Raw genomic sequence first — 21,328 nt, forward strand, 5'->3', positions numbered from 1 at the left:
CAGTGTGGCTGTGCTGAGGCTGATGGGGAAAGGGGCTGGCCCCCCCCTAGGTGGCACCCCCCGGGGGAGGGGCAGCACTCGGGGCCGGGGGAGGGGGGGGGACAGGGGGTTGGGGGGGGGGGGGGGGGGGGCGGGCTGTGGTTTTGAGGGTGCAGAGAGATGGTCAGGTAGGTTTCCCACATGTATCTCATCCTTTATCCAGGCCGAGGGCGTGGTGACAGTTGCTTTTACCAAAGAAGCATTGAAGAAGGTGATGGGGCCTTTGGCCGAAACCCCCGGGAGATCCAGCGTAGCCAGAGTTGGGATGACAGGTGCGGGCAGCACAGTGGCAGAGCGGAGGGAAGCCCTGCGGCGCCGTCCCTGCACGGCGGCTCGGGTCTTTGTCCGTAGAGGGCAACAGGAGACCCACCAAATAAGCCCTGGCCACAGATCTTTCTCTTTGCCTCTCACTGACTCCCTGTGGCCCTCTTCCTTTTCCTTCTGATTCTCTTAGTACTCATTTATCCTGCGACCTTTTCTGCGTGCCTCTCTGGGCTCCCTTCCAAGCCTGACATTTCCCTAGTACCCCGCCCCTGTGCCTTCCGTCTTCCCACCCCTCTCAGGGCAGAACGGACAGGGTGTGCAGGGATGCCGCAAGTTGGAGGGCGGGGTGGAATCCATCCTCCTTTGACCCAACACCTTTTCCTTCTGCAGAGGCGAGAGAAGGTTTGAGAAGTCGGCCAGGAGGGATGGAGGTATGGAGAGTGGCGATGGCCAGGTCCCGAAGGTCGTTGAGAGGTGGGGGGAGGACTGAAATGGGTGGTGCCATTAGGGGAGTGTGTTCCTGAGGGAGCTGGTGGGGACGGGAGGGCCTGGAGCTGGGCTCCTTTTTACAGCAAGGTCTATAGTAAGAGTCTTCCAGGGACCATGGCTGCTGTTCCGCTGACTGTGTCTTCCCCCACCCCCAAGCACGATCCGGGTTTGAGGAGGGAGGGGCTGGCCCGAGGAAGGAACATGCCCGCTCAGATAGCGAGAACTGGCGTTCTCTTCGAGAGGAGCAAGAGGAAGAGGAGGAGGGCAGTTGGAGACTTGGGGCAGGACCCCGGCGAGATGGCGACCGCTGGCGCTCAGCCAGCCCTGGTGAGGTTGGGGCCGGATGGGTGTTGTGGGGTCAGAGGGTGGCAGAAACTTCGTGTGAGGGTGGGCTCCTGCGGCCGGGTGGAGGGAACAGAAAGCTTTCTGGAGTGGAGAGGGTGGGAGGGCAGGCCTGGAAATGCCGGTTGTTCCCGGGGTGGAGGGGAGGTCCTGGTGGGCAGCAGGAAGGTGAAGGCTGGCCTGACTGGGATACCGACCTTCTTCTCTGACTTTTCCTGCCCAGATGGCGGCCCCCGCTCTGCTGGCTGGCGGGAACATGGGGACCGGCGTCGCAAGTTTGAATTTGATTTGCGAGGGGATCGAGGCGGGTGTGGTGAAGAGGAAGGGCGGGGTGGGGGAGGCAGCTCTCACCTCCGGAGGTGCCGAGGGCCTGACGGCTTTGAGGAAGACAAGGATGGGCTCCCAGAGTGGTGCCTGGATGACGAGGATGAAGAGATGGGCACCTTCGATGCCTCTGGGGCCTTCCTGCCTCTCAAGGTATCGGAGGAAACACAGGGAAGGTCTCCACTGGAGGGTGGTGGGACCTACCCTGGTGGGGGCCTCTCGCTCCCACCTGTTCATCCTCTGCCTCTCGCTCCCCACCGTGTCCCCTAACCCTGTGCAGAAGGGCCCCAAGGAGCCCATTCCTGAGGAGCAGGAGCTCGATTTCCAGGGCCTGGAGGAAGAGGAGGAAGAGGCTCCTGAAGGGCTAGTAGACGAGGGGGGGCCTGAGGCAGGTGAGCCTGCGGGGGCGGGGGGCAGTGCCTTGAGCCAGGCCAGGCGGGCAGAGGGGCCCTCACCAGGCTGTGCCACCCGCCTTTAGGAGAAGGGGGCTTGGGCGAAGAGCAGGTGTTGCCGGGTGGGGGAGGAACGGAGCAGGGCCGCATCTGAAAGGCAGAGTGTCAGTTTAGATTCAGGCATAATCAAGATGATCTGTGCAAGTCCTCGAAAGAATCTGAAGAACACGGGGTTAAGTTTGTGGTGGTATGTGTGCAGCCCTGGGCAGTGACGTGGACACGTGCACAACGTGTACAGTGTTGCGAGGTGGGGTTCATGGTGCTGATTTGCTGGGTGTTAGCGGAGTTGAGCAAAGTTAGGTGGGTGGATTCAAGGCCCAGAGACCTAGGTTCTGGCCAGAAATGGGAGACTTGTGTCAAGTCATTTTTAAGGTCTTCTAGCTCTTTGTTTTGAATTCTGGTAATTACCCATCTCTTTCAGGAGGGAAGGAACTGACTCCACTGCCTCCTCAGGAGGAGAAGTCCAGTTCCCCATCCCCACTGCCCACCTTGGGCCCCCTCTGGGGAGCTAATGGGGAAGGTGACGACGCTGCAGACAAGGACCTGCCGGCAGCTGAAGGTAGTGGGGGTGGGGGGGACGCTCCTCTTTCTTGTGGTGGGATGGAGGTACTTAAGGCATCTTGGGCGGGGCGAAGAGGTAGAACTAGAGTCCACTTTTCTGGAACGAGGGTGGGTAGGGAAGCGTCTTATTCTCTTCTCTGGACCCCCATTCCACTTGCTCTCTTTGCTTCTAGACGATCTGAGGGGAATGCCGCTGAGTCCTGGAGTAGGCTCATCCTCTGGCCCGCCTGGAGATCTGGAGGATGATGAAGGCCTGAAGCACCTGCAGCAGGTGTGAGGGACCTCAGAAGGCTCTGGGGATCCTGCCCTACGGGGGACGGAGAGCCATCGTTGCTTCTGTCCCTCTGCATTGTGACTCGACCTCCTGACCCCATCCCGATCTTAGCTATAGCCCCGTCCTGATGTTGTCGTGATGAGGCTGTTGAGCCTTCCTTCTCTCCCTGGTCTCCCAGGAGGCGGAGAAGCTGGTGGCCTCCCTGCAGGACAGCTCCCTGGAGGAGGAGCAGTTCACGGCCGCCATGCAGGCCCAGGGCCTGCGCCACTCAGCAGCTGCCACTGCCCTCCCCCTGAGCCACGGTGCGGCCCGGAAATGGTTCTACAAGGATCCCCAGGGGGAGATCCAAGGTGCCCGCGGGCAGTGGGGACCGTGTCAGCGGGGCTGCTGGGGGCAGGGGGACAACACCATTCTCCTTCAGGGCTTCGCCGGCACAGCTTTCTGACCGAGGCCCCCCTTCCCTTGGTCCAGGCCCATTCACGACACAGGAGATGGCAGAGTGGTTCCAGGCGGGCTATTTCTCCATGGCGCTGCTGGTGAAGCGGGGCTGTGATGAGGGCTTCCAGCCACTGGGTGAGGTGATCAAGATGTGGGGTCGTGTGCCCTTTGCCCCGGGACCCTCGCCACCCCCACTGCTGGTGAGCCCGGCCGCCTTGGCGAGGAGCGGGGAGGGGAGGCTGGAGCCGTGCTGGGGGCGCAGGGCTGAAGGGCAGAGCCACAGGCGCGCCGTGGGCCTCGCGCAGGGCAACATGGACCAGGAGCGGCTGAAGAAGCAGCAGGAGCTTGCCGCGGCCGCCCTGTACCAGCAGCTGCAGCACCAGCAGTTTCTGCAGCTGGTCGGCAGGTACGGGGCGCCTGGAAGGCCTTGGCGGCCAGGCGGGCTGCGGGCTGGGGGCCCCCGCCCCCCTGACGCCCGTGTCTGGGCCCACAGCCGGCAGCTCCCGCAGTGCGCGCTCCGGGAAAAGGCGGCTCTGGGGGACCTGAGCCCGCCGCAGCAGCAGCTCACCGCCTTCCTGCAGCAGCTCCAAGCTCTCAAACCGCCCAGGTTCAGGGGCTGGTGTCTTTTGGGGGCGAGGGGGGCAGACCCAAGAGGAACTCGGAGTTCTGAGAATCCCTGCTCTGCTCCTCAGAGGCGGGGACCAGAACCTGCTCCCGACCATGAACCGGTCCTTGTCAGTGCCAGATTCGGGCTCCCTCTGGGACCTACATACCTCAGCCTCATCACAGTCAGGTGTGTGGCCCGCCTGTTCCCTGCCCCCGTGTTCTGAGCACCCCCCCACACAAGTCCCTGGGTGAGTGGGGGGGCTTTCTGTCTGCTCCCGCCCTCCGGCCGCTCCAGCCCAGCCTGAGCCGCCTGCTGCTGCTGCCCTTGTTTCTGCAGGCGGTGAGGCCAGTCTTTGGGACATACCAATTAACTCTTCGACTCAGGGTCCAATTCTAGAACAACTCCAGCTGCAGCACAAAGTGAGTAGGCTTCCTGGGGCTGGGGTCCTCGGGTGGCGAGGGCCGGGCCAAGGCAGGGAAGGCCGGGGGGGCGGCGCCCAGGTCTGCCGCCTGAGCTCGTTGGCTGTGCCAGTTCCAAGAGCGCAGAGAAGCGGAGCTCAGGGCGAAGCGGGAGGAGGAGGAGCGCAAGCGGCGGGAGGAGAAGCGGCGGCAGCAGCAGCAGGAGGAGCAGAAGCGGCGGCAGGAGGAGGAGGAGCTGTTTCGGCGCAAGCAGGTGTGTGCCCGGCTGCTCCCGGCCTCGCCTGCCAGGGGCCCCCGGGCCCAGGCCGCTGGCCCTCACCACACTGCCCCGGCCCAGGTGCGGCAGCAGGAGCTCCTGCTGAAGCTGCTGCAGCAGCAGCAGGCGGTGGCCGCTGTCCCGGCGCCCCCTGCGCCCCCGGCGCCCAGCTCCCCGCCCCCGCTGTGGGCCGGCCTGGCCAAGCAGGGGCTCTCCATGAAGACACTGCTCGAGCTGCAGTTGGAGGGCGAACGGCAGCTGCACAAGCAGGCCCCGTCCCGGGAGCCGTCGCGGGCCCAGGCCCCCAACCACCGCGTGGTGAGCAGGCTGGCCCTTACCCCCCGGCCCCCGACCGCCAGGTTTTGAGCCTTTGGGAACCCCTTCCAGTCAGCTCCCAGGGTGACCCGTGGGGTGGGGGGGGAGTTGCTGAGCCCCGATTTTCCAGCCTGAGTGCTGGTCTGTATCTGACTCTGAAGCGTTTCTCTTCTGGGCGGCCCTCACCTCGCTCCATTCAGCCACCTCCATGAGCCTCCTCATCTAGTTATTCTAGTGTGTGTGTGTGTGTGTGTGTGTGTGTGTGTGTGTGTCCGTATTGGGGCCACTCTGATTTTTGTCATCTGTACCAGCTTGGGGGCCTGGGTTCGGCCCCCCTGAACCAGTGGGTGTCTGAGGCCGGGCCACTGTGGGGCGGGCCCGACAAGAGTGGGGGCGGCAGCGGCGGCCCGGGGCTCTGGGAGGACACCCTCAAGAGCGGCGGGAGCCTGGCCCGCGGCCTGGGCCTGAAGAACAGCCGGAGTAGCCCCTCTCTCAGGTGGGTGCTGGGGCCTGCAGGCTCCGTCTGGTCTCGGGCAGGGCTTGGGAGGATGTAGCAGGCCTGCGCTGATCTCTTGCCTCTGATTCGTGCCCGGCCCACTCAGTGACTCGTACAGCCACCTGTCCGGTCGGCCTGTGCGCAAAAAGACCGAGGAGGAAGAGAAGCTGCTGAAGCTGCTGCAGGGCATCCCCAGGCCCCAGGACGGCTTCACCCAGTGGTGTGAGCAGATGCTGCACACGCTGAGCACCACAGGCAGCCTGGATGGTACAGGCGACAGACCCGGGGAGGCCGGGCGGGGCCGGGGCTTCCAGACCTGCATCAAGTGGGCCCTGAGCGCCCCTCCCCTCCTGCCCCTTAGTACCCATGGCTGTAGCGATCCTCAAGGAGGTGGAATCCCCCTACGATGTCCACGATTATATCCGTTCCTGCTTGGGGGACACGCTGGAAGCCAAAGAATTTGCCAAACAGTTCCTGGAGCGGAGGGCCAAACAGAAAGCCAGCCAGCAGCGGCAGCAGCAGCAGGTGAGGCTTCGAGGGCCCTTGGCAGGTGGGGTGAGGCTGCCCCTCACCCTGCTGACCCACCCTCCCTGTCTGAGCCTCACAGGAGGCATGGCTGAGCAGTGGCTCCCTACAGACAGCCTTTCAGACCAACCACAGCACCAAACTCGGCCCTGGGGAGGGCAGCAAGGCCAAGAGGCGGGCGCTCATGCTGCACTCAGATCCTAGCATCTTGGGTGAGTTTGGGGGTGTGGCCATGAAGGAGGCTTTTTACTCAGCAGGGGCCAGGAGCCTGGGGAGAGCTCAAACCCAGCTTCTCCCCGGCTTCAGGGTACTCCCTGCACGGACCTTCTGGTGAGATCGAGAGCGTGGATGACTACTGACCAGCCCGTCCCACCAGCCCCTGGGCTGTAGGCCAGGGGCGGCAGCAGCGGCTTGGACCCTTGGGTCCCCAGCCTGCAGGCTCCCCACAAGGAGCATAGGAGGAAGCAGGGGCAGGATCCCCAGCACTTGTTACAAACCACACGATGCACCTTAATTCACCCACCACGAGGCACTTTACAGATTGGGGGGGAAGGGTTTTTGTGGGGTTTTTTTGTTTTTGTTTTGTTTTTGTTTTTTCTTTGAAAAAAAAAAAATTTAAACAACCCTGAAGAAAACGTTAGGAGAGACAAAAAAAAAAAAAAAAAAATTGTTAAAAACTAGACTCTAAGCCCCCCTTCCCCCCCTAGGGACAAAGAGGGGGGAAAGGGGAGGGCCCACAGAGGTTTTTTGGGATTTTTGGTTTTGTTTTGTTTTGTTTTGAAGAAAAAAAAAATGGAAAAAAAAAAAGGTTAGGAGATTGAAAGAAAAAACACACTGTTGTTTTGGGGCAGTGGGGACACAGGCCCCACGGACCTGTCCTGCCTGGCCCCCGAGGCTGCACTTACCCTCCCTGCCCCGCAAGGTGGGCCATTGGGGTAACTGGAAGCTGGGGTGCCAGCAGTTTGCACAGCGAGGCCCCCTCAGCCCCGCCAGCCGGACCCGCTGTGAATGGCTCCCTTTGTTGCTGTGACTGCAGCAGGGGTGTCCGGGGTAGGGGCCAAAGTAGCCCCTTGGCTTTGCTGCTTTGGGGGAAAGTTGCACAAATGGGCCGGGCCGCCTCAGCTCTCTAGGCTGCCGTCCTGCGCTGGCTGACGAGGTAGAGGGGGGAGGGCCAGCCAGTGCCAGCCTCACCTGGCTGTCAGGGTGGAAGAACTTCCACTCTGGCCCCAGTGAGGGCTTCCCCCACTGCTGCCATTTGGGGGGGACAGCCTGGGTGTGAAGCTGAAAGCCTCAGCTCCCTGCCTTGCCACATGAATGTATTCTTTGGGCCACAAGCCCCTGCTGCGCCCTCTGCCTCAACCCTGCGCGAGGTGGGAGCGGAGCAGTTCCTCCAGGAGCTGGAGAGAGAGGCACCACTTAATGACTATTTTCTCCTGTGAAAGGGGCAAGAGGAGGGCCTAGGAGGCCAAGGGCATGGGCAGCATGGGGCTTCAGGATGCGGTGTGGGGGCTGTTAGAAGGGAGTTCCCTGCCTGCAGCCAGCTGTGTGGGACGTGGACCACCCAGCTCTGCTCTGACCCCTCCATTGACCAAATGGGGAGGAGCAAGTGGCCTCTCCCCTTCCTGCTCCCCTGATGCGTTTTTAATGTTGGGTAAGGTGCGGGGGTCAAGAATAGAAGTGTTGTCTCTCCTGGGTCAGGGGTAGGCTGCCCTTCTGTTGCTCACCAACTTCTTATTCCCAATCACCTGCCTGGATTTGTCTCCATTTGTGGTTTTTTTTTTTTTTTTTTTTTTTTAAACAGTTTGTTGTATCTTTTGGGTTTCTCATTTAACTTCTCCCGTCGACCTCATTGCTCAGAGCGCAGTATTAGGGCAGGACTCTGCCACTGCCTCCCCTCCATGAATGTATTTATCCTTCCTGCCCTGGGGAAATGGGGAGTCCCCATCCATCCCCAGAGAGACCACATTTTTGTTTTGTTTTGTTTTCGTTTTGTTTTTTTTGTTTTGCACCAAAGTGGCAACTGGGTCAGTGTTGGGGGATAAAGCTGGCCTCGGGGGTGGAGGGCTACCCTCCACCTGCTTCTCCCTGGTTTCAACAGTGTTAGCGTCCGTGAAAAGACTTTATTCTCTCTAAAGCAATAAGGGGGTGATGGGCCAGGGGGAAATGTCTTGCTGCTGCTGGCCCCCCAGCTCCCCCCTTCCTCACGCCAGTATTTGGCGGCATTAGAGGTGTCGGGGGAGTACTGTTGTGACTGAATGTAACTGCCCCCACCCCTGCCGCAGCCAATGCAGGGGAGGGGGGTGACACTCTTCCCTGTCTCTTCCTTCCCCTTCCCCCCCCAGCTAAAGAGACTTTGAACTTAGGGGGCCCTTGAGCCTGGAGAGGCCTTAACCCTGTGAGGAAGTGTAGGGGGAGCCCTCTCCCACCCCCATCCCCTTCTGAGAGTGGTCAATGTTTACAAGCCCCTGAGCCCCCCAGCCCAGGGACTCCACCCCCATTGCCGTCCTTTCCCACCCGTCTTCCTGGGCCCCAGCTGCTCTCCCACCCTCCCTGGGTTGGGGTGGGTGCAGGGGCTGTTCTGTATCCCCTTGTCTGCCTTGGACCCACAATCTCTCCCCTACCCCCACCCTGTGTGATTCCCCTCTCTTCTACCTGCCCCTGTAAATATTCCCCTTCCCCCAATAAAACTTGGTGTGTGTTCTCCCCTTCTGCTTCTGTGTCTTTTCTTGGAAAAAAGGGTCTTTGGGGAACAGAGACAAGGCTGAGCGCTAGGAACTGAAAGAGCTGTGGCCAGGGGCAACTGTGGTCAGCCAGGCAGAGGGCCATGTGTGTTTGGGAGCATCCATGGCCCTGCTGGGCAGAAGGTCCTCCTGCCTGACTTTAGCTGAGAAGCTATGGGAATTTCTCTCTCGTCCCTATTTATGAGGGGCTATATCCACCCCCCACCTCCCACCCCTGACACACACACTGGTCTGCCCTGGGAACAGAGATCTGGAGTGAGAAAGACACAAGGGTAGAGACCAGGTACAGAGTTGGAATTGGTTCCTTTATGGAAAAACTGAAAATATAATAAAAATTAAAATTAAACCAGTTTTAAAAAAGCCAGCCCCTGGAGTTTCTACCTCCTGCCTCTGGCCCTCCAGAGGGACAAGGCCCTAACCCCAGGGCAGCAAAAGGATGAGGGCTTTCTGCCCCTCCTCTTCCCCCATTCTATCCCCATCTTATTCTCGACAGTGGGGGCCCTCGGGAGGAACCAAACCTGGGTAGGGGAGCAGGGACCCAAGGCCCCGTGGCCCGGGGAGGGAGGCTTGGTATGCACCCAGCCCCAAAGCTCCCGGCCTGTAGTGTGGGCATGGGCAGGGCCCCTCTTGGCCTGGGCCCAGCAGGGTGGTAGCTGTTAGTTCCAGATCTTGAGGAAGGAGTCCCAGGAGCCTGTGGCCACAGCCATGCCATCATCAGTGACCCCAAGGCAGCTCACACGGTTGTCGTGGCCGGCGAGGACACCTGTGAGGAAGGACCATCAGAACCCAGGCTCCCTGGCCCCCCTCCGCCCTCCCCCCACCTGCCCTCCCCAGCGCCCAGCACGCACCTGCGCGGTCGCCCTTCATGGCGTCCCAGATGTTGCAGTTGAAGTCGTCGTAGCCGGCGAGCAGCAGCCGGCCGCTGCGGGAGAAGGCCACGGAGGTGATGCCGCAGATGATGTTGTCGTGGGAGTACATGAGCAGCTCCTGGTCAGCCCGCAGGTCGAAGAGGCGGCACGTCGCGTCGTCTGAGCCCGTGGTGAAGGCGTAGCCATTGGGGAAGAACTGCAGGACACAGGCCCCGAGCCAGATGAGGGCACAACAGAGCTGTGAGCCTGGCAGACAGGCCAGCCCGGCTCGACCCAGAACTTACCGCCACGGCATTGATGTCCGACTCGTGGCCGATGAAGGTCTGTCGGCACATGGAATCCCGCACGTCCCACAGCTTGATGGAGGCGTCACAGGCACCGGACACAAAGGTGCGGCCATCAGGGGCCAGTGACAGGGACATCACATCTCCACTGTGCCCAGCAAAACCCACTGTCTGCTGGCCTGTCTCAATGTCCCACAGGGCACTGGAGAGACGACAGAAAGAAGGAAGGGATCACAGAGGGGTACAGGACAGACTCCCTGTCCTCTGCCGTCCTCTCCCCCATGTGAGCCCAGCCCTGACAGAACCTCCAAGGAAGGGGCACACGGAGCCACTGGGTCACAGGAAAGGGAGGCGAAGTGTTCAGAAGGCCCCTGCTCGCTCAGGGCACATGCTACAGGCTAAGCACCAAGGCAGGGGTACCCCAAGCAGGAAGTATAGGTGAGCCCCGACTCCCTAGCCCTGGCAGGGCCTCACCAGGTGGTGTCCCCGGAGCTGGTGATAATTTGGTTGTCATCCAGGAAGCGGCAGCACGACAGGTACCCTGGGGAAAGGGGCTGGTCAGCCGAGTCTCTACGGGCGGGCAGCACAGCCCCTCCCCCCGCAACAGCGCCCGAGCCCTGCCAGGTCCCTCTCACCGGTGTGGCCAGGCAGCTCCCGGCTGACCCGGACATTGCCCTCGCGGGTCTTGAGGCTGTAGATGGAGCAGATGTTGTCCAGCCCTCCACAGGCCACAAAGTTCCCTGAGGGCGCATAGGCACAGGTCATGACCCAGGAGGAGCGCAGAGGGATGGCATGGACCTGGAGAGAAGGGGGCATGCCCAGGGTCAGAGCCAGCCAGGGCCCGCGGCCCCACCCCATCCAGCCTCAGGCACCACCTCTACCTTGTTGGTGGTATAGCTGTCCCAAATGATGAGCTTCCCGTCCTGGGAGGCGCTGACCAGCAGCCTATTAAAAAAGTGGCGGGGGAGAGGCAGAGGGGTCAAGGTGTGAGGCTCCCTCTGGAGACAGGGCACCTTTCCTCCTCTCTCAGCCGGTGGGAGGCCCTCCGAGACCACTCCCAGGAGCTGCCAGTACGGTCCTGTTTCCCACCCCCTGGGGCTCTCTGGGGGTCACTGTCTTCCCAAACACGCTCAGCAACATAGGCATCCCGTTCATCCCACCAGATCGGCGAGGCTGCGACCCCTGCCCCCCTCTGCCTGCTATAAACTCAGCCCAGGGCAGACACAAAAGCTCAGCACACAGCCCCAACCACACACACACACACACACACACCTTGAGTCTGTCCCCCAGTGCATGGCATAGATTTTTGCCAGGTGCCCACGGAGGGTCCTCCGTGTCCTCATCTGGATTCTCCCCACTGGGTCCAGCCCAGCTGTGATCTGGAGGTAGAGGCAGAATGGGCTCAGGGAGGCTCGGGTGGCATGGCCCACCAAGCAGTATGCCTCAAACCCTTGCTCCTTCCCTAAACCCCAGGTTCGGCCCTGGATTCATCTCACCTGGGTCAGTGTTGAATCCCCACATGCTTTTCGGGCATCCTAGAAGAGATGGCAGAGCCCATCAGAAAGAGGCAGGAGGAGAGGGGGAGGAGGAGGCAGGGAAAAGAAGTGACAGAGGAGTGGAGAGGAGGAGACAGTGAGAGACTAGGGTAGCCACACACACAAAAATCCACCACCCACCAAGCCAGTACATGCAGGCCACCTGGCCCTGCCCACTCAGACTCCCCAGCCCAGCGGCCAGGCCCTCTCACCCGGATCTGGTTCCGGAGCTGCTCAGCCTCCTGTCTCAGTTGCTCCAGCTCACTCATGGCGCCGGGCCCGTGGGGCGGGGTTGGGGGCGGCTGGGGGCCGCGGGCCGGGGGCTGGGGGAGACAGCTCCTCGCCGCTGGCCCGAGGCCTGGGGGATGCAGGGCTGACGTCAGGCCCAAGGCCGCCGGGGAAGAAGGGGGAAAAGGCGGGGTTGAAGCGCGGCCCGGAAGGGGTAAGCGCCGGTCGGAGGAGGGGGAGGGGACAGCAGCGGTGGCCGCGGTCCCCCAGGCAGAATCGGGGTCTCTGGCACAGGAGGGATGTTGCCCAGTTACAGCTGACTTCCCTAATCTTCCTCCCGCCCCCCGGAAACGGAGCGGGAAGTGCAAGAGGAAGCGCAGGGGAAACCCCTCCCTCGGACAGCCGCCCGGGCGGGACACCCGCGGCAGGAACTGAAGGGGGGGACGGGGGGAGGGGGCGGGGAGAGTCCCTTCGAAAACAGACCTGGCGTCTGCCCTGGCCCGCACAGGCACCGCCCTCCTAGCACCTAATTTTAAAAGGGGCGGTGCCTCTTTAAATTCACCCCCACACGCCGCACACCCTCCACACACACCCCCAGTTTCGACTGGGGTGGGGGAGAGACCAGAGGGGGAAGCTGGGCTGTTCGTGTGGTTGCCTAGGCAACCGTCACCCGGACTAAGAGCACCTCATTGGTGAAGTGCCCCCACCCTAGCCCTGTTGCCAAGGCAACCGCATCCACGGCATAGACCTGTAGGGTGGGTGACCCCACCCCCGGCCCCATCTCCCCCGCCCGACCCAGCCTCCCGCCCCGACCCAGAACCGGCCAGGGTGGCTGTTTACAGGATTTGGGAAAGCCGATTGGCACTAATAGGTTCGGGACGGCTCACCCCGGATAATCCCCGGGCCGGCTGCGCCCCATTAGCCGCCCCCCGCGGGCGGAGGGGAGGGTGGCGGGGAAGGCAGCCCAAGCCGCTGCTCCCTCCAGCGCCGAGGCCACCCGCCCCGGCGCGCCCGCAGAAAGCCCGTGGGAGCCGCTCTCGGGTAATTAATTAGTGCTCCGAGGAGAGGTCCCCGGCCCCGAGGCGCGGAGCTGCTCTCTCCCAGACGCGGGCCAGCGGGCGGGCTGGCGGCCCCAAGCGGCCCGGCCCTGCGCCCTCGGCACCCCAGGAGCCCAGCCTCGGAGCTCCGCGCGCCGGGGCCCCGGAGTCCTGCCCCCCTCTCTGGACACCTGTGTGCTCTGGCCATGCTCACTGCACTCGGCCGACCCAGACGTTCCCCCACCCAGCTTCCACTTCCCCCAGGCCCTGGGCGTTCCTCTTCCCCACTGACATTTCCCCTCTGCCAGTTCAGCTTTCTACGCTAGCGCCGGGGGATGCCCCTCCAAAAAAGCGGGGAGCCGGGGCGGGGCGGGCAGAGTCTCCCACTCCATGTCCCCAGCTCCGGACAAAGCCCCTTCCTTCCAGCTGCCAGCAGCCCAGGCCGAGCGGCAACGCCAGAGGCCAGGGGCAGAAGGAAGCAGGCCGGGAGGAAGCCGCTGGGGGCGGGGGCGGGGGCGACGCTTCCAGCCCTCAGTCCCCATCACCCTCCAGGGCCCCCTCGGCGGCCCCCGGATTCTGGGCATACAGCATCCGAGGCCCTAAGGAGAAATGGGGGTGCCACCGCCTCCGCAGGTCTGGCGGGGCGAAGGGGAGGGGACATGGGAGGGTCCCGGATTTGGCAGCTGGAAGGCGCGGGCCGGTGCCGCGCTGCGAAGCGCAGTGGGCCTGGCCCTCCGGCCCCCACGACCTCCATTTTGCCCAAAAGAAAGCTAGGCGTGGGATGAGGGCGTCCCGGGGAGCTGGGCTTGGGGTTAGGGCTAGTAGAGGGAACAGGGTGCCGCGGTCTCCGGCCTAGGGTAAGGGGGCCAGAAAACACAGACAGAACCCAAATCGAGGGGAAGGTGGAGGCGAAGGGAAGGGTGGCCTCGCGGCCTTGCCTGCCTGTCTGAGGATTCTGGAGTTTTGCAAGACGAATGCCGGCATGGGTGCAAAATGGGAGGACACGAGGGGTGCTACCCAGGGGCAAACGGGAGGGTGGTGATGGGGGAAAGGGGGCGGGACGGGGCCTAGAGGAAGCCCGGAATTTGGCCCCCCAACTTCTCAGGGAGCAAGAGGCAGGAAAGGCTGGGATGGAGTCTGGGGTGAGGCAAAATGCCCCTGACGGTGCAGGGAGCGCGTGCATTATTGGGGACGAGGGTCCCCTCAGTTCCCCTTCCGGGTTTGGGAGCGACGGAGCCAGAGGAAGGGAGGGAGGTCTGGGGTGCTACGTCCGCTCCCAAGAGGCCAGACCGGGGAGACAGAAGGAAGAGAGGTTCCCCCACGGGAATTTGGGGCTGGGGGAGAGGAGGACTTCTTTTGTCAGCGGAGGTACCTGTGGCGGTGGGATTCTGCGAAGGGTCGCTAGAGGGGCGCGGGAGGTCCTGTCTTCCTCCGCGGCGGAGGCGGCAGCGGCGGCGACGCGGATGGATTTCCTCAGTCACCCCAACTCAACCGTCCAGCGCTGCTCTCCCCAGAGCGGAGGGATCCCGCCCGCCAGTGACGCGGCCGTCGCCGCCGCGCCCAGGGCCCGGCTGGGCGAGACCAACTCCTTAGTGGGGGGACGCCGGAAGATAAAAGACCCCTTAAGGGGCAAGGATTGACTCCGTCACAACAAAGATAGCACACCACACGATTTCGACGCAAAAAGGACCAAAACAAATGCTTTGCTTCCCGAAAAGGAGCAAGACATCCCCCCTGAGACTGACAGAGGTGGTACCGGCATAGGGGAGGGGGGGGAAAAACCCGCTCTCTGGTCACGTGACCTACCCTCCCGGTTTGGGCGGCTCCAGACTGGGCAGGAGAGCTTGACGCCCCAGTTCTTGGTTCAGCACGCCCCTGTACCCGGTGAGGCCACGCCCCTCCACGGGCTGGGACCGAGCTGGAGCGATCCCGGCCCGCGCGGGACGGGGCCGGCGGCCCTGGCGCGGCAGAGGGAGAGAGCTGCTCTTGTGAAAGTCCCCGAGGAATGGTGCGGGCCCCTGAACCTGGGAATGGTGAGAAGAGTCGTGCCCGGAAAGTTCCCCAGCGTTGCCCACTGGGCTTTTGTAGAAGTCTCCCGGAGTGCGTGACACTGTAACAACAACAACTCGTATTTATTGAGTTCCGTACTTACTTAATCCTCACGACGGTGCTGTGAATTTCGGTACTAGAGTTGTCCCCATTTTATAGTAGTGGAAACGGATTCCTAGGACTGCAGAGTTGAGATACGAACCAAGGCAGCTTTAGCGACTTAACTGTGCAGTAATATCAGTACTAGCCTCTTGAGGAACGCTCCCGTGGACCATCCCTGTAAAGGATTGAGAATGTAAGCATAGGCCTTAGTTTCCACCTCTGTAAAATGAGTGTTGACTGCTGCCTGTCCTGCGAGTCACGTTGGAGTGTTACGAGATTCTGACAGGTTGTGAAAATGCTTTGGAAGTTTCAAGTCAATGAATAGCCTTCACTGAGTCCTTATCCAATTTAAAAGTGAAAGTATCGAAACAGACAACGTCTTGTAGCCTCCGTTAAAGGCATTATAAAAAGCGTTCAAAGCACAATATATATTTTTTAAGAAAATAAGAAACCAAAATCATATTCTTTGTTATGCACAAATCCCATTTATGTGCACTTACCAGTTTGATGATATTTTAGCAGGAGATGATAGATGTCAGTTAGGCATTAGAATTTGGAAGGGACCTTACGGATAATTTTCTTCAATTTCCTGTCAATCTACAGATGGGCAAAGTGACTTCCCAAAAGTCACTTAGAAAACTGGCAGCCTAGGACTAGAACCCGATTTTGTTAATCTCTGTAGGGCATCTGACACTGCTTCCTCTCACTTTTGGCTTCACTTTTCCTCTCACTTTTGGCTAATACACTTCTTTGTTTTAACTCATTCAGCAAACATTCACTTAGTCTCAGTGATGTACGAGGCAGGGTCCTAGGCACCGAGGATACAACCATGAACACGTGTACCCTTCCTCTACCTGCAGGGAGGTCACAATCTACAGAGGAGACCGATGGTAGATGATCATTGAAATGACAATTAGCGCTGGTGGCTTGGAAGTGCCATTTGCTAAGAGCAGAACATTTGGGAGGGGACGCATTTGGGGAGGAAGATCAAAAGTTTTAAGTTGGGACATGTTAGGTTTGTAGCGCCTAGGAGAAGTGCAAAGAAGAATATTCAGAAGGTGGCTGTCAAAGCAGGTCTGGGGCTCAACAGAAGAATATGAATTGGAATAGAGCCTTGAGAATGAATGGCATTTTAGAGCAGATGAAGTCATAGAGAGGTTCAGGAAAAGACAAGATGGCCTAAGACCAAGCCCTGAGGAACTCCAACATTAGAGGTCAGGCAGAGGAGAACAAGCTGCCAAAGGAGAAGCCAAAGAGCTAACAGGAAAATCAGGAGAATGTGGAGTTCTGGAACCTAGAAGAAAAGAATGTTCCAAAAAGGGAATGACAAACCGTGTTGAATGCTGCAGAGGGATGAAGCAAGCCTGGACTGGGAAGTGTGCATTAGATTAAGTAACGTGGAGGCCATTGGTGACTTGTGTCAAGAGCACTTGTAGTGAGGGGCGCCTGGGTGGCTCAGTCGGTTAAGCGGCTGCCTTCGGCTCAGGTCATGATCCCAGGGTCCTGGGATCGAGCCCCGCATCGGGCTCCCTGCTTGGTGGAGAGCCTGCTTCTCCCTCTCCCTCTGTCTGCCGCTCTGCCTACTTACGCTGTCTATCTCTGTTAAATAAAAAATTAAAAATTAAAAAAAAAAGTGAAAAAAAAAAGAGCACTTGTAGTGAATGCTTTGCTTGCAGTGGGCTGAGGGTAAGTAAAAAAAAAAAATGAGGCAATGGAGACAACGAAAGTGGTCAAAGCTCTGGGAATCTTGACTTGGAGGGGGTGGGGCGTAGAAAGGTGGGGCTGCGTACAGTGAGAGAATTTGAAATCAAGATATTTGCGTTTCGATAGGAGCTACTGGAACTTCTTTAGATGATAATGGGAAGGATGGGGGTTGGGGGAGGTGAAGGATACAGACGGGTAGGGGATGGCCAATGGATGACCAACTTCTCTGAGAAGGCAGGCGCCCTGGAGCAGATGTGGAGAACCTGGCTCTCACGGGGCATGGGACACTTCCTCCTTCCTCTGACTCTCCTTTCTCAGGCTTCTCCTTGGTCCTCCCCTCCTCCTCTGGGCATCTGTAAACATTGTTTCTCCCAGGATCCCAGCTTCAGCCTCCTTTTTTCACTGGTAACTTCCTCCATTACTGTGACTATCCTTGAATTGCTTATACCTCTCAAATCTCCATCTCCAGCCCAGATGTCCCCCTGCTCCCGGTGTAGACTTGGTGTATGTCCAAAGGCAGCCTGGATATCTTCACCTGGATATCTTCACCTGGATGCTCACAGACACTGGTGTGCTGGAGTTAGCTGTGCCAGTTCACACCAGCTCACAAGAGCCCAATGTGTACCTCTCTTCCCAACTCCTTGTTCAGTGAAGTCATGTTGATAGTAGTAATTTTTAATTGTCATGGTGGGAGTATTTACACCATGGAAATCGGCAAAGGCTTCAGATCAGGGCTCCCCTTTCCAGAAGAGCTGATTTTTAAACCATTTACTATACACCAGTGGTCACGGACATGTCACATTCAACACATTCAAAACTAAATTAATCCTCTTCTACGCCACCCCACCCTGCCCAACCCTACCCTTTCTCTGAATCTCGTGGCCCAGTTAATAGCATCTCCCACCCAGGAGCTTCTCACGCCCTCATTCCCCATGTCCAAAGATGGTCAGCTAGTTATGGTATAGGCCAAGCTGCTATAACAAAGAGACCCCAAAATTTGACGGCTTAAGAGACAACTTTATTTTTTTTTTTAAGATTTTATTTATTTATTTGAGAGAGAGCGCAAGCAGTGGGGAGGGGCAGAGGAAGAAGCAGACTCCCGGCTGAGCAGGAAGCCTGACGCAGGGCTGGTTCCCAGGACCCTGGGATCATGACCTGAGCCAAAGGCAGATGCTTAACCAACTGAGCCACCCAGGCACCCCAAGAGACAACTTTAAAATAGATCCTCCAGGACTGTGGGGGCATCTCTGCCATCCTCAACACCTAGCTTCCATCTCTGTGTCTAGTGTGGCCCAAGCAGCTTCCCACAATCATATCTGAATTTCATCCATTGGGAAGGGCGGTGGGGTGGAAAGCACAAGTTCTTTCCTGTTTAAGGACAACACTAACATCTGCTCAGAGGTTGGCCAGTTGCAAGGAAGGCTGGGAAATGTAGTCTCTAGCCATATACCCAGCTAAAACATTATTAATAAAGCAAGAGGGGAGATGGCCATTGATGTAAGCTTGGCAATCTGTGTCATTGGTGGATACATCTTGTCCATGCTCCCTCTTGTATATTGCTTAAATCCATCCCTTCTGCCGTGTGCCAAATGCTATTACCCTGGTCCTCACCTATATCCTGGCCTCTAAGATAGTTCCTCTCTATTCATCTATCAAATAGCTGCCAGACATATCTTTCTAAAACACAAATTAGATCATATAACTTTGTTGTTCAAAACTGTGCAGTAGTTCCCCACTGGTTTGGCCCTTCTCTCATGAGAAGGGCCAAACTTCATGACACACAGGCTGGGTCCTGTCCCCTCCCAGAATGCCTTCCACCCCCACTCCAATTCGACTTCCTTATCAGCTGGGAAAATGCAGTTCCATTTTCTCAGGCTTAGTTTCAATACTGCCTCCCTGACTACACTGTTGTTTGTGCCCCACTGCAATGCTGGCCCCGTTCCTACTGCAGCCTTTACTGGACTGTTTATTTCTGGGCACTCACCGCCTTCACTAGGGAGAGGCTCCATGTGAAGCCAAGATACCTGATTTATCTGGCAGAGGACTGGGGAAGAGCTCACCGAGCAAGGCAGAGACCCTCACAAGATGCCAAATCGTTTCCAAAGTGTGGGGTCTGAGAGTCCTGGCCCTACCACCTTTGACCTCATTACCAGATGTTCAGCTTTGGCCAACCTGAATGTAGGCCCGGAGGGTGTGCGAACCTCCAGATGATTTTGATGAATTTGTTTTGTTTTGTTTTGTTTTTAAAGATTTATTTATTTGACAGAGAGAGAGCGAGCGAGAGAGGGAACACAAGCAGCGGGAGTGGGAGAGGGAGAAGCAGGCTTCCCGCGGAGCAAGGAGCCCAACGTGGGGCTCGATCCCAGGACCCTGGCACCATGACCTGAGCCAAAGGCAGACGCTCAACGACTGAGCCACCCAGGCACCCCAATGAATTAGTTATTTAACCCTCCATCTTTCAGCATAGACATTAAACCCAAGGAGAGTCACATCAAGTTATGTGAGCCATTTTATTCCTGGGTCTATCAGGCACCTAGAGAACATCTATGAAATGAATAGAAGCAAGGCAACATTTTCCCCAGGATCAATACTTTTTACACGCCGCAGTTCAAATCTGAGTTCTGTCATTTACACCAGCTAAGTGACCTTGGGTAAGTCACTTAATCTTCCCATGCCTGTTTCCCCTACAAAGTGGGGATAATAATCAGGCCATTATAAGAGCTAAATTACTTAACATTTGTAAAGCACTTATAATGCTTTACATCCAGGCACTGGATGTTTTGTGTTTGCTAAACAAAAATTGAGTTTAGGTATGAACGAATTGGTCTTTGGCCATTTTTCCAGTCTCATTTCCCCCTGACTGTAGTCTGTGCCACCAGCTCACCTGCAACCTTCCTTCAAGACTGAGCTCCTAACTCCACATATGTTCATGTCTCTAGAACTTTGCACATGCTATTCTCTGTGTGGAAGACCTTTCCCACCTTGTTCACCAGTGAACCCCTATTCATCCTTCATAATTCAGCTCGAACTTTGCTTCCAGAAGCCTCCCTGGACTCTCAGAAACAGGTAGCCCCTCCCTCCTCTGGGCCCCCACTCCCCCCCCTTTCATGCATGTCTGATCTCCCCACTGCACCAAAACCCCTTGAGAGCAGGGATAGAGCTTATGCATCTCGGTATTCCCATGCCTTGCACAAAGATGTTTGCTGAATCAATGAATGGATAGTGAAATATATTAATAACATTTTACTGTATCCACTTACATAATACAATAGAATCATAATACAGTACAATGACACATGAACATTGGCTACAGTTGACTGGTAGGTAAATCAAGTCCAGTCATGTAGTCAGCCAGCTGTATTTTTTCCACGAACCATTAGAGGAAAATTCAGTTCTCATTACAATACTACAGATTTCTAACTTATGAATAATAGTAGTAAAGCCTCAAAAACTCCCAGGAACATTCTTAGGACCAGTGTTTACTGAACAGTCCTGCGTGCCCAGCTCTGGCATCAGATTGAGTCTTCACTCCCAGCTATCCTTCAGCTAGGGACAGTGAAGCTTGGACCGGGACACAGAAGTATTATGAAATAAGGTCACCTCTCAACTGGTTGATGAGAGATTTGAGTTCTAGTCCCGACTCTGCCCCAGTCGACTGTGTGACCCAAGACAGGGCCCTGCCTCCGTCTCGGGAAACCCCTGTGAAATCCAGGGGCCGGATCCATGATCAGTAAGGTTTCTCCTGACTTGGGCAGTCTCTGAATCTGAGACCCTGACTGGGTAAAGGGATGGGCGATGGAGAAGTGAAGTTGTGTCATTAAATGTTAACAAAAGGAAAGGTGCAGGCCACAAATAGAATCACTTTCCACTCCAGTGTCCCTGTAAGCCTCACCTCAGCAATAATAATGATAACAATAATAATTATGTAAGATAAAGAAATGCAGGTGCCAAGAGGTCAAGGGGCTCATCCGGTCATCCAGGTCTCATTTATAGAGGCCAATGACTAAGTCACTCAGGAATATTTCAGTTTCCCAATAGAGTCAGCTCTTTCCCCTACAGCTCACCTCTCCCACTTAAGCCTGGAGGCCTCCAGTCTGAGGTGCTAGGCCTGGACTCCCAACCAACCTTGGGCATGTGAAATGCCAGTGGTGCCAATGGGTAATCAATGAGCCACCTTAAACCATCCGTCCTTTGGGTGGGGACAGGTGAAGTCTCTTCCAGAGTGGGCATCTGGTGAGCACACTACTGGAGCATTGGCTGTTGCAAGGTACCCTCTTCCTGTGCCATCCATGGTCTTTTTTGGGGGGGGGGCTGAAACCTACCATCCATGGTCTTAATGCTCCACCCACCCTCAGCAAGTAGGTGGGAGTGCCCTCAAAACAAACATATTCATATGCATATACATACACACACACACACACACATGCACACACACATATCCTGACACGCATAAGCCCATACATACAGGCACACATCTACACACATGCTCACATAAGAGTCTCTCAGCTAAGCCAGGCTGTCAGAGATGCTCCTTCCCTTTTGCTATTAAAACTGCTGTGGAGGTGGTGGCAGGCCAGGAAAAGAGCTGGGGAGAAATAATGAGGAAAGGAAGCTAAAGATGGGTTAGCTGAGCACGGGTACACGTGTATGTATAGGACCCACGCACTGGGGATGGGAGAGGAAAAGAGGGGCCATTAGAAAGACAAGGGTGGTTGGGGCGCCTGGGTGGCTCAGTCGTTAAGCATCTGCCTTTGGCTGGGGTCATGATCCCAGTGTCCTGGGATCGAGCTCTGCGTCGGGCTCCCTGCTCGGCGGGAGGCCTGCTTCTCCCTCTCCCACTCCCCCCTGCTTGTGTTCCCTCTCTCGCTGTCTTTCTCTCCGTCAAATAAATAAATAAAATCTTAAAAAGAAAGAAAGAAAGAAAGAAAGAAAGAAAGAAAGAAAGAAAGAAAGAAAGAAAGAAAGAAAGAAAGAAAGA

The 21,328-nt window shown here is 57.6% G+C and overlaps 2 protein-coding genes across 6 annotated transcripts in view; one reads left to right on the plus strand and one right to left on the minus strand.

Moving 5' to 3' along the window:
- Window positions 1-6,420, plus strand: part of GIGYF1 (GRB10 interacting GYF protein 1) — a 9,703-nt gene extending 3,283 nt beyond the window's left edge. The window contains exons 8-27 of one of the 5 annotated variants that reach the window (XM_021680185.2): window positions 203-311; window positions 694-734; window positions 949-1,119; window positions 1,358-1,611; window positions 1,739-1,850; window positions 2,332-2,469; window positions 2,645-2,742; window positions 2,924-3,095; window positions 3,217-3,383; window positions 3,489-3,589; window positions 3,677-3,790; window positions 3,876-3,976; window positions 4,127-4,209; window positions 4,322-4,462; window positions 4,547-4,783; window positions 5,092-5,276; window positions 5,383-5,543; window positions 5,638-5,801; window positions 5,884-6,013; window positions 6,108-6,420. In XM_021680185.2, the coding sequence (XP_021535860.1) occupies window positions 203-311; window positions 694-734; window positions 949-1,119; window positions 1,358-1,611; window positions 1,739-1,850; window positions 2,332-2,469; window positions 2,645-2,742; window positions 2,924-3,095; window positions 3,217-3,383; window positions 3,489-3,589; window positions 3,677-3,790; window positions 3,876-3,976; window positions 4,127-4,209; window positions 4,322-4,462; window positions 4,547-4,783; window positions 5,092-5,276; window positions 5,383-5,543; window positions 5,638-5,801; window positions 5,884-6,013; window positions 6,108-6,160 (2,732 nt within the window). In that variant the 3' untranslated portion in view covers window positions 6,161-6,420. Of the gene's footprint in view, window positions 1-202; window positions 312-693; window positions 735-948; window positions 1,120-1,357; window positions 1,612-1,738; window positions 1,851-2,331; window positions 2,470-2,644; window positions 2,743-2,923; window positions 3,096-3,216; window positions 3,590-3,676; window positions 3,791-3,875; window positions 3,977-4,126; window positions 4,210-4,321; window positions 4,463-4,546; window positions 4,784-5,091; window positions 5,277-5,382; window positions 5,544-5,637; window positions 5,802-5,883; window positions 6,014-6,107 lie in introns of all 5 variants that reach the window. The other 4 variants (XM_021680186.2, XM_021680178.2, XM_021680183.2 and 1 more) reach the window with 4 other exon arrangements.
- Window positions 6,421-8,832: 2,412 nt separating this feature from the next.
- GNB2 (G protein subunit beta 2) lies at window positions 8,833-14,019 on the minus strand. Its single transcript, XM_021680066.1, has 10 exons — window positions 13,868-14,019; window positions 11,443-11,588; window positions 11,192-11,230; window positions 10,968-11,074; window positions 10,577-10,640; window positions 10,331-10,493; window positions 10,170-10,236; window positions 9,696-9,897; window positions 9,391-9,607; window positions 8,833-9,305 (listed from the first exon to the last, which is right to left on the minus strand). Exons 2-10 carry the CDS (start codon window positions 11,497-11,499, stop codon window positions 9,199-9,201), a joined length of 1,023 nt encoding a protein of 340 aa, XP_021535741.1. The 5' UTR covers window positions 11,500-11,588; window positions 13,868-14,019; the 3' UTR covers window positions 8,833-9,198.
- Window positions 14,020-21,328: the final 7,309 nt, after the last annotated feature.

This window comes from Neomonachus schauinslandi, chromosome 5 (assembly GCF_002201575.2).
Source record: "Neomonachus schauinslandi chromosome 5, ASM220157v2, whole genome shotgun sequence".
Taxonomy (NCBI): domain Eukaryota; kingdom Metazoa; phylum Chordata; class Mammalia; order Carnivora; family Phocidae; genus Neomonachus; species Neomonachus schauinslandi.